Source organism: Scyliorhinus canicula, chromosome 9 (assembly GCF_902713615.1).
Source record: "Scyliorhinus canicula chromosome 9, sScyCan1.1, whole genome shotgun sequence".
Classification (NCBI taxonomy): Eukaryota; Metazoa; Chordata; class Chondrichthyes; order Carcharhiniformes; family Scyliorhinidae; genus Scyliorhinus; species Scyliorhinus canicula.
In genome coordinates, this window is record NC_052154.1 from 101,667,160 (window position 1) to 101,679,709 (window position 12,550).

Genomic DNA, 12,550 nt, shown 5'->3' on the forward strand with positions numbered 1-12,550 from the left:
CCAGGGGCAGAGTGCTGGGTACTCACCCTGGCTGCCCTGAGGAGGCCATGCAGCTTTTTACAGCACTGATCGCCGGTCCTGGCTACCGTCCAGATGGCGTTGACAGCAGCGCCCACCTCCCACCATAAACGCCGAACGGTGTTGCCTGGGGTCCTGCGTCCGGGTCCGGGGTACAGTGCATCCCTCTGCTCCACGGCGTCCAGGAGCATGTCCAGATCGCCATCACAGAACCTGGGTGCTGCGCGGCGGGCGGCCATCTTCCCTTTGACGGCTGTGTGTGGGGGATGTGTTTTTTTAAGGCCGCGGCGTAGCTTCAATGACACGACCCGTGTATTAGGCGCCAATCGCAGGTCACTCCCCCACGCTTCCCGTGGTGCCCGTCCTCGCCCCTTGTGGACAACTGAATCGGTGGACTATGGGGCCCGTTGACGCCATTATAAAATGCTCCAGTTTTTACGACGGCGTCAACACTTAACCCCATTATTGGAGAATCCCGCCCAAGAGCTCCAATGAGACAAGTTGGTTCACAATTTGACAAGTATCTGGGAGTAGTTGATGAGAGATCCATTTAAGTTATTTCTGATTTCAGGGAGTGTGGTGTGTCTGACCACAGTTTGTCTATTGGCGTACATTGTCTGTGCACTTACTTTGAATATCAGTGAACAAGATAGATTTTGAAAATTGTGTTATCCTTCCGAATCTGGATATGTATGTAAAGGTATTCTTGTGGGTGAAGAAGTTGAATGCTTTAGATCATTTTTCCTTGTTTAATGATGTATTATTCTTTTGTTGAAAGTTGTTCAGCAGCCTCTGAGACTGTTCAGCAGCCGCCCTCCACCTTTCTAAATAAAAAGTTAAATTTCGGATTGTTTTGGGCCAGGGTTTCGAAAACTCCAGAGTATATTATGGCGTTCACCTGACCTATAACTGTTTATTGATTTTGATTACAATGAGCACAAGAGCCTGCCTTTCAGGTGTTATTCAACAGAGGTCTTAGGTGCTATTTATCAAAAGAACAAGCTTTATTTTACAAATTTAGTTAACATTTGTATAAACAGACACAGTAAAATTTTTTATCAACTACAAACATAAAGACCTCACACAGCTACAGTAATCTATGTATAACCCTTAATAAATCCCCCCTTAACTGTTCCAATTCGATAACGAAAACCAAGTAAAACCAGCAACTCCTTTTCAAAGGTGTGGCCCAGCACACGCTGTTCTTACTGGTATAAGACCTGATATTGATGCTCTTGTTCCCATTCCAAACAGCAGGTTTGAATTCCTTCCAGAAAGCAATTATCTATTTTAAGTTATCAAGTAGTCTGGAAACAGCTTTTAAAATGAAGATAGATAAACACTTCTTTCAACCTGTGCAGTTCAAACCAGTCCAAACTCAAAGCGAAAGTAAAACCCAGAACCACAGCCCAGCTCCACCCACACAATGACATCACTCAAGCCATGTAATATGACAAAAAACATTCTTAAAGGGACACTCACATGACAATAGTCAAGGCATACCCATGTTAGCACCCTTATAGTCAAAGAAGCCCAGAAGCTTGAAATTCTGGGCTTTCATTGTATCAACACTGCAGCCTATCAGTAATCTATTCACCTATACTAAACTTAAAGATTAGTGACAGGTTGACTGAAGACCCTGAGCACTGGTTTGTTTGATTCAGACCTACTAGTTCAGTGCTTTACACTGAATAGTGTGCAAAACTATATCATGTTGCATGTTCCCTCTTGCAAAGCAGTACTTAAAAAAGCTCACAATGTTGTGATATTTTCTGGGAGCAGATTGTATCATCTCCCACTACCAGCTATAAAGCTGTTTATAAGTTCTGTAAACTGAAGAATAAGATTGCTGTTTTTCCAGAATAGGAATTTGCCTTACCTCATAATAATCTGTGGGGTCCACTCTGCAATGACACCTTCCAAAAATGCTGGATTTATTCATTAGTATGGAACAATAAGATTCGGCAAACTCACCTGGCAAAGACAAATTGATTTTTGTTTAATTGTATTATTATATGACCACAAATACAAAGATCAATGGAGATTCTCCTCACCTGGACGTCCCTGACTACAACTTTTGCTTTAAAATTTAGAGTGTCCAATTAATGTCTTCCAATTAAGGGTCAATGTAGCGTGGCAAATCCACTGACCCTGCACATCTTTGGGTTATGGGGGCAAAGCCCACGCAAACACAGCGCAAACGTATAAACTCCACACGGACAGTGACCCAGGGCCGGGATCGAACCTGGGACCTCAGCGGCGTGAGGCAGCAGTGCTAACCACTGTGCCACCGTGCTGTCCATCCCTGAATGTAACTTGAGCAGAACACAGTAGATTGGTCATGTGCAAGGATTAATAAGAATTAAACAGAAATACTATTACAGACTTTTAAAAAACGTCAGATGAATAAGCATAGGTATCATTCTCCTCAAAAAGGAAAATCGGAACCAATGGTCCATTAACCTGATACAGTTGCTGTAAAGTTAATTTAGGTTTCTCTATACAACCACTTGGACAGCTAAGGGTTATTAGAGACATGCAACATGACTACCAAAGAAGACCATGTCTTACCAACCAGGTTAAATTATTTGGGCTTTTTAAAAAAAACAGAATCTTATTTGATCAGAAAGCATATTGTGCATTAGAAATGAAATTGTTTGTGTTATTGAAGACTAAACATTGTTGATAATGCTGGTGGTGGCTTCACATGGAGGCCAATTACAAAGACCACTCTTACAGCTGTGAACAATTCATATCATGGTGTTAAGAATATTGTCAACAAGTTCACAGAAGTAACAAAGATCTGAACTGCTGTTAGGCTCCATCTATAATGCTGCATCCAGTTTCTGTTCCCTCAAATATTGAGCTATAAGGAAGTTGTGAAAATGTTTGGGCAGGCCACTAGATTCGTGGCTAGTTTACAAACCCTTAGCGATTACAAAAGCTTCAGACAAAATGGGCCTATTACAAAATCCAGATTTTAAAAAAAAATTTAGAGTACCCAATTTGTTTTTCCAATTAAGGGGCAATTTAGCGTGGCCAATCCACCTAGCCTGCACATCTTTGAGTTGTGGGGAAGAAACCTGCGCAAACACGGGGAGAATGTGCAAACTCCACACGGACAGTGACCCAGAGCCGGGATAAAACCTGGGACCTCGGCACCATGAAGTAGCAGAGCTAACCCACTGCGCCATCATGCTGCTGTTATGGGCCAGGGTTCAGAGAACCCCAAAGTGTATCATGGAGTTCACCTGACCCACAACTTTTAATAGATTGTGGTATGGAGAGCACACGGCTCACTCTACAGGTGTGGTACAGCAGAAAAGGACAAGTGCTTTTAAAACAAAACAATGTTTATTCTATGAACGCAAGTTAACCTTTTAAAAAACAAACAGTGAACATCTAAGCAACCATTAATTCAAATACAACCCCAAAGAGTACAACACTAAGTAACCCTGTAAGCTGCCTTTTAACATCCAAAAGTCTTAATAAACCTTCAAACAGGAGCACATTAGGTTTACATTCAATAATGAGACCTTTTACAATTCTGGGTTCACCAGATGATCCATAGATAGTCTTTGGATGGCAGAACTCAACAGTACAGCCCTTTGTTTTAACTCCAGATGCAGCTCACTGAAAAAACACAGACACACCCAAGCTTTTTCTCAAACTGAATCTAAAATGCAGAAGTAGAGCTCAGCTCCACCCACACTCTGACATTACTCCAGTAACATGAGCAGCTCCATTTCTTAAAAGGTACATTTCTTAAACACCCATTTCTTAAAGGTACTCTCACATGACACTGCCCAAATCCAAATTTAAAATGAAGGGGTTACACTGTGTACATGTGGACAGATCACTTGAAGTCGATGAGTTATGAGAAACAAGAGGCATTTATAAAAGCTGCATAGGTATACAATGTGTTATGTATCATGAGCATTCTCTTTTCCTGGATAATCTTTGACCTTTTGAGCAGGGTTTTACCTTTTGCACTGAGCTGATTTTAAATAAATTTGGTACAGAAAGTGGAATCAGAAAATAGCAAAGCAGCAACAATGACGACAGCAGACAAAGCGATATAAACACCAGTAAAATTAGAAATATCCCAAAAATTGCACTGCAGGCGTCAGATTGAGGAAAGTAGCAAAAGTGACAATGGAGGTAAAAAATTGTCTGTACTTCAGTATCCATAACGTGACAAATGAGATTGTGCTGAAGTCACAAGTTTCCACATAGAATTATTACATGGTCCCACCTCAGAGCTATGATGCAAACAAGACCAGGAATAGGTTCCGAATAGTCCTGGCAACCAAGTATTCAGAGGGAAAATGAGGTCAGGGAACCACAGTGTTGATTTTGGACAATGTTATAGTTCTAAATAGAAAGGATGGTTCTCAGCCCAAATCTATTATTTGGTTTGTATTAAGGAATGGAAGGATATTTGTTACACTGTTGCAAGATTTTTAAAGCACTCCAAATTGTGAGAAATTGATGAGCAAATTTGTTGGCAAATTTCAAAGTTGGGTAACAGAGTGGAAATATTAATAATCCCAATTTTACTCCTAAATAGACTGGGAAAAACGTAGTGCTGAGGGTAGGGGGAAAGGAATTTCTAATATGTGAATATTCAAAAAATTTTCCAACCATTTCTCAACTTTCTCAATGTCTCCAATCCAACAAGGAAGGAACATAGAACATAGAACAGTACAGCACAGAACAGGCCCTTCGGCCCTCAATGTTGTGCCGAGCCATGATCACCCTACTCAAACCCACGTATCCACCCTATACCCGTAACCCAACAACCCCCCCCCCTTAACCTTACATTTATTAGGACACTACGGGCAATTTAGCATGGCCAATCCACCTAACCCGCACATCTTTGGACTGTGGAAGGAAGCTGTGTTGTATCTGATTCTGGGAGATGAAGTCGAGTGAGTAGAGTGTGTTACAGTCGATCGTCCAGCTAACAGTGACCACAATGTAACTTGGTTTGAACTAATTATGAAAAGATACCAGAAAATATTGCAGCTAAAATGCTCAGCTGGTGAGAATTGTTCATTTTAAATCTGACATAGGTCGATAGATTTTTGTTGAGCAACGATAAGAAGGGATACAGGCCAAAGGCAGGGGTATGAAGTCAGGTCACAGATCAGCCATGATCTCATTGAATGGAGGGACAGGCTCAAGGGGCTGAATGGCCTACTCCTGTTCCTATGTTTCGAGAAGCTAATTTCAATGAATTTGGAAAAAACAAACCAACAATGGAAAAGGGGATTTCAGAGCAAAGCAGTAATGGAGCAAGAAAGGGCATTGAGAAAAGAGATGAAGCAGGGTAAATTATCCATTAAAGGGGAAAAGGTAGAGCATTCAAAGAAATAAAAGTTAAAATAAAACAGAAAAAGTATTCCAATGATAAATATCAGGAGCAAGATCCAGTTAATAACCAAGAGATGATGTGAAGCACAGCCGGGAATTGAAAAAAGTTAATCTGGAAGGGAAAAGAAACTACACAAAAATAGTGGCAAAAATGTTCAATTGAACCCTAAAACACTTTATAAACAGAGAATATGTAAAGAATATGGTTATACGATATTACATCTGTCTTTACAAAGGAAGGCTGCACAAAAAGAAGAGAGGGTAGTTAGGTACAGGAGTTCTAAGGCGTGATTTAATAGAAAGGTTTTGAAGTGTGGTAGCAAGCAGGAACTGCCAAAACACGACCCAGCGAGGCCGTCACCGGTATCAAACATTAATTGGTCCACTTAACGAAGCCCACGGGCTTCATGCCACAAATGATGGCTTGTGCGGCTGGCAAGTGGGTGGGAGCCCTCCAGCTGCAGGCCTCCCAGAAGGCGTCCGCCAGGGGCATCGAAGGTCACGGGATGTGGTAAGCAGCAGGCTGCCTCCACCCCTGATGTGCCACTAGAGGACATACCGAGATGCAGCAGTAAAGCATGGAGAGCTAAGCAGGCCGAGGATCACAGATGTCATTGTGGGGGGAATGGGGGTTGGAAAAGTGAGGGGGGAGTGGGGATAGGGTAGGGCGAGGGAGTAAAGGAGTGGCAGGAAGGGTTTGGGAGGGGTGAGGAGGGGGGGGGGGGGGGTGGCATTATCAGGTGCCGGGGCACTCGGGGCATTCTCCATAGCAACACCTCCAATAATCAGTCCACTTGCCAACCAATAAGCACTGGAGAAGTCTGAATTCTGCCGAAGGGTTAATTCATCTCAAAATGTTAACTCTATTTCTCTGCACAGATGCTGCCATTCCTGCTCAGTTTAGACAGCATTTTCTGTTTTTAATTCAGATTTCCAGCAACCGCAGTATTTTGCTTTTACTTGAGCACTTGCTTCTCACATTTTTGTTTCCCCCTTAAATCAGTATTCTTGCAAAGTGTCCCGATGAGTGTAAGACAAAAAGGTGTGACATGTCTCTTCCCAATACGGCAGAGAAATATAGCAGAGATATTTGTCACAATCTTCACTAGAGACAGTAATGTGAGACGACTAAAAGGTCACTAATGTTATACCCTATTCAAGAAAGGGGATCTACAAGATGAACTACAAGATTATCAGCTTAATATTGGTGATGGGAAGCTATTGGTAACGGTCAGAGATAAAATGAACTTTCACTATAAAACGTAAATCATGGTGAGTGAATATCTACTTGATCCATTTCTCGCTCTTAGAAGCATAGCATTTACAGTGCAGAAGGAGGCCATTTGGCCCATTAAGTCTGCACCAGCCCTTGGAAAGAGCCCATGCCTCCACCCCATCCCCGTAACCCAGTAGCCCCAGCAACCTTTTATACATATCATAGAATTTACAGTCCAGAAGGAGGCCATTCAGCCCATCGAGTCTGCCCGGCCTTTGGAAAGAGCACCCTACTTAACCACACGCCTACACTCCATCTCCGTAACCCAGTAACCCCACCTAACCTGGACATTAAGGGCAATTTAGCGTGGCCAATCCACCTAACCTGCACATCTTTGGACTGTGGGAGGAAACTGGAGCACCCGGAGGAAACCCACGCAGACACGGGGAGAACGTGCAGACTCCGCACAGACAGTCACCTAGGTAATTGAATCTGGGACCTTGGAGCTGTGAGGCAGCAGTGCCACCCTGCCGCCCCGAGCAGTCTCCTCTCCTTCCAGACCATCCAGCTTGCATCTGTTGTGCAGTTCAAACACTGTTGAAGAGTGTCCGCTGACAAAACGTAAAGATCGCCTTTAAGAACTCCATCTAGAACATAGAACATAGAACAGTACAGCACAGAACAGGCCCTTCGGCCCTCGATGTTGTGCCGAGCAATGATCACCCTACTTAAACCCACGTAACCCGTATACCCGTAACCCAACAATCCCCCCATTAACCTTACACTACGGGCAATTTAGCATGGCCAATCCACCTAACCCGCACATCTTTGGACTGTGGGAGGAAACCGGAGCACCCGGAGGGAACCCACGCACACACGGGGAGGACGTGCAGACTCCACACAGACAGTGACCCAGCCGGGAATCGAACCTGGGACCCTGGAGCTGTGAAGCATTGATGCTAACCACCATGCTACCGTGAGGCCCCTCTATCACTGGCACGGCTATTGCTTGTTTCTGTGAAACAACATATGGCACAGCTTGGTTTGGAAGTATCTGTTCATTACAGAAGTCCATATTAACAGCAAGCTCCAGCATCCTCGACGCATTTTTATACAACTTGTTGATTGCATGGTGCTGAGTACATGTTCCCAAGCTGTGTTGTCAATAACCACCCCAAGAAGATACAGTCCGTCTGTGCTTGAAATTCTGCTGGCAGCATCATGTGCCTCATAAAATTGATTCTTGACATCTGGTGCAGAGGGGAGTTTCAGAACCTAGATACACATCAGGTTAACATAGCTGGCATTTGTTGACAAGGGAAGAGTAAGATTGTCTGAGCTTTCAGGTAGAGTGTTTCTTTTACTATGAAACCCACTCCACGCTCACATTTTGCAACTTCAATCTTCCCTCACCGGAAGAACGTGCAGTGTTCTCTTTGAGGAATCCACTTTGAGCAAGCACATTCCCTTGTAGGGCAGAAATGTCCATATTAAGTATTGTAAGTTCTTTTCTGATCACAGGCAGCACGGTAGCATTGTGGATAGCACAATTGCTTCACAGCTCCAGGGTCCCACGTTCGATTCAGGCTTGGGTCACTGTCTGTGCAGAGTCTGCACATCGTCCCCCTGCGTTCCCCAGTTTCCTCCCACAGTCCAAAGATGTACAGGTTTGGCCATGCTAAATTGCCCTTAGTGTTCAAAATTGCCCTCAGTGTTGGGTGGGGTTACTGGGTTATCGGGATAGGGTGGAGGTGTGGGCCTTGGGGAGGGTGCTCTTTACAACAGCCGGTGCAGACTCGATGGGCCGAATGGCCTCCTTCTGCACTGTAAATTCTATGATAATCACAGCTGTCGTGCTTCCATCATCAACTTGCAGAAGGTCTTCAGGAAGACCTAAGAAATATGCTGTTATAATCCACCGAGACCTACGGGGTTGGATTAGGGCAGCATGGTAGCACAAGTGAATAGCACTGTCGCTTCACAGCACCAGGGTCCCAGGTTCAATTCCCCACTGGGTCACTGTCTGTGCGGAGTCTGCACCTTCTCTCCGTATCTGCGTGGGTTTCCTCCGGGTGCTCCAGTTTCCTCCCACAGTCCAAAGATGTGCAGGTTAGGTGGATTGGCCATGCTAAATTGCCCTTAGTGTCCAAAAAAAAGGTTAGGAGGGGTTATTGGGTTACGGGGATAGGGTAGAAGTGAGGGCTTAATGTAGGTCGGTGCAGACTCGATGGGCCAAATGGCCTCCTTCAGCACTGTATGTTCTATGTTCTATGTAATACAAGCTCCCTGCTAAGGGGGTGGGGAGCCCTAAATCACCCATGGTTAAGTTCTGTATAGTGTCGGCCAGGTATGGTACCAACAGGTCAGACCCGGCTGGGATGTGACGTTTTTGTAAATACTAGTGCATGGTAATGAACCAAATTTTTTTTTACTAACTCAGTTCTGACTCATTTGTGGTGCACAAAACATGGTCTTTGAGTTTGAGCTAGAGATGTGAAAGACTGGTGTGTTCTTTGCCTGGTAATAGATCAGCGACCTGTCTTTCGACAGATGACTTTTTAAGCTCCAATAACCCATTGGAGCAAGCGAGTTGTGGTGTTGCAGCACCTAACTGACTGTGGACTGCCCAGCTTGAGGCAAGTGGTAGGTATCCAATGAAACCTGGGGCTGAGTTCTCCGTTTGGGAGACTAAGTGCAAATCACGTGCCCGTTGGGTTTGCTGTTTGTTCCGAGATTCAGGACATGCAAACGGGCCAGCATTCTGCCAACATCCCTCTCACTTATCGACAACACTGATTTCAGAAGTGGGCCGATTGCTCGATGCTAATGAGGAGAGAAGGGACACTCTTGTTCCCAGGGTGTGCCACAGACTCCAGCAATAGTCTGGACCTGTTTGTCCCAAGGTTTCCACAACTCCCCCGACATCTTCCACCAGAGATTAGCCAAAGGCTTGGAACATTTTTACAGGCCAGAATGGCTTGTCCAATATGTGGATGGTCTCCTCCTGCAACTAGAAATCAGAGGGGAACATTTAAAACAACAAAAGGAACAGCTGAACCTCCTCACGACCCTAGGATTAAAAATAAAACCCAAAATAGCCCAAATGATAGACCACAAGTTTCTTACCTGGGTACAGTAGTTTCAGAGGGAAAGCATGAGATTGAAAGGAAGTGAGTCGAGTCGGTAACACGCCGTCCCTTACCGAAGGACATGAATTCACTATGTTCCTTTCTGGGCTTGGTGGGATACTGCTGAAACCACATTGATAGTTTCACCATAAAGCCACTCCCCTTTCCAAACTCCTGTGAAAAAACACCCCTGGACCTGGACCGAGAGGCATACACACGCAGTCTCTGAACTAAAATGGTCATTAGCATAAGCCCCTGCCCTGCAAGTACCAGACCCCACTCTCCCCTTCGCCCTCGAAGTCGCAACCGTGCTGCTTGAACCAACCCAGACAGTCCTGATACTGCTCTAAAAATCTATGTAGATGGGTCCTCCATGGTGGAAGAGGGAAATAGGAAAACGGAATGTGGTAAATATGTGGAAGATCAGGAAACTGAGGGAACTGACCTTAAAATTCCACCATACACACGAGTACCTAGGCTGCAGAGCTAGCAGCTATAGGTTATGTGGTCAGCAACCCCGACCTGTTCCCCACCCCGGCAGACATACACTCTGACAGTATGTATATCTATAATAGCTTGACTGACCTCCTGCCACTGTGGGAAGCGAGGGAATTTGTCTTGGCAGATGGGACATCTCTGCCTTCAGCGACCTTTTTCAGGTTCATTTTTCATTTTTCAGACCAGACAAGGCCAGGAATGCAGTATCATTAAACCAAACCAAACCTCCCCGTTTGGAAATGTACAGGCAGACGAATTGGCAAAACAGGGGGCTCGCGAAGGAGATTTTTGGCAGCCCATGGTTACTGAAGAGATTGAGGCAGTAACCATCTCCCAAACCAAGGTCAAGGACCTTAAACAGGCCCAAATCAGCAACCAGGACCTGAAAAAGATTCAGGAAGGGGCACACCCCGCCTCCTTTGAAAAATGGGTGAATACACTCTGCATAAAAGATGGGCTAGTTATTAATGTGGTTCTGCGCGGCTGCATAATGGGACATTATGTTGACAATTGTATTATATGTGCACAAATATGCTCGCAAAGGGGAATTGAGACATACCCACCCAGTGGAGTGTCCCTGGACGAACCATCAAATTAATTATATCGGTCCCCCACCATCCAGTGCAGGAGGTTACAAGTACATCCTGGTCATTATAGACACCTTCAGTAAGTGGGTAAAGGGCTTCCGAACCGACACTAACATGACCAAAGTCATCGCTGACATCCTAGTGCAGCACATACTCACTAGAAGCTGTCTTCCCCAACTCCCTACCGTTAACTGAATAGGTTCTGCCTCGATTTGATCGACCAAAATGCATTCTGTCACATTTATCCAAATTAATCTCCATCTGCCATTCATCAACTCACTGGCCCAATTGGTCAAGATCCTGTTGCAATCTTATATAATCTTTTTCACTGTCCACTACGCCACCAATCTTGGTGTCATTCTCATCCAAATCATTAATATATATCACAAATAATAGTGGAGCCAGCACAGATCCCTGAGGCACACCGCTGGTCATAGGCCTCCAGTTTGAAAAACAACCCCCCCGCAACCACCCTTTGGCTTTGGACGCCAAGCCAATTTTGTATCCAATTGGCTACCTCACCCTGGATTCCATGAGATTTAACCTTTTGCAACAACCTACCATGTGGTACCTTGTCAAAGGCCTTGCTAAAGTCCATGTAGACAACGACGACTGCACTGCCCTCATCTACTTTCTTGGTTACCCCTTCAAAAAACACAATCAAATTCATGAGACATGACTTTCCCCTTACAAAGACTTTCCCTAATTAGCCCTTGCCTGCCGAAATGCCTGTAGATCCTGTCCCTCAGACTGTAGATCCTGTCCCTCCTGTCCTTCTAACTACTTACCCACATCAGAAGTAAGACTCACCGGTCGGTTGACCCTGGGCTTATCCCTACAGCCCTTCTTAAACAATGGCACAACATTTGCTACCCTCCAATCGTCAAGCACCTCTCCTGTGTCTGTCAATGATATAAATATATCAGCTAGCGGACGGGCAATTTCCTCCCTAGCCTCCCACAATGTCCTGGGATACATTTCATCAAGTCCTGGGGATTTGTCTATCTTGGTGCGCTTTAATACCTCCAGCACTTCCTTCTCTGTAATATGTACACTCCTCAAGACGTCACGTTTTATTTCCCCAATTTCCCTAACATTTGTGCCTTTCTCAACAGTAAATACGGAGAGAAATATTAATTTAGGACCTCTCCCATCCCTTGTGGATCTACACATAAATGGCCCTATTTATTCTTAAAGAGGCCCTACCGTCTCCCTAGTCACGCTTTTGGCCTTTATGTATCTGTAAAAGCTCTTCGGATTTTCCTTTCCTTTATCTGCCAAGACAATCTCATGTCCCCTTTTTGCCCTCCTGATTTCTCGCTTTGCTCTACTCCGACAGGCCCTATACTCTTCAAGGGATCCACTTGATCCCAGCTGCCTGTGCATGTCATATGCCTCTTTCTTCCTTTTGACCATGGCCTCAATGTCCCGAATCATCCAAAGTTCCCATACTTCTACCACCCTTACCCTTCATTCTAAGAGGAATGTGCTCACCCTGAACCCTAGTTAATAGGCTTTTGAAAGACTCCCACATACCAGCTGTTCCCTCGCCTGTAAACAGGCTCTCCCAATCAACTTTTGAAATTTCCCGCCTGATATCATCGAAATTGGCCATGCCCCAATTTAGAATTTTAACTTTTTGGGCCTTGTGTTGTTCCTCGTGTCTTAATAAAGCTCGTAGTCTCAAATGTGGAGAAGATGCTTTATTGTGAATTTGTTCTCTCTTC

General features: G+C 44.7%; 1 protein-coding gene across 1 annotated transcript in view; it reads right to left on the minus strand.

Annotated features, from left to right (window-relative positions):
* LOC119970925 (mucin-6-like) overlaps nucleotides 1-12,550 on the minus strand; it is a 238,661-nt gene that overhangs the window by 145,689 nt on the left and 80,422 nt on the right. The window contains exon 11 of the mRNA XM_038806035.1: nucleotides 1,898-1,992. Coding sequence (XP_038661963.1) covers nucleotides 1,898-1,992 — 95 coding nt within the window. The remainder of the gene's footprint in view (nucleotides 1-1,897; nucleotides 1,993-12,550) is intronic.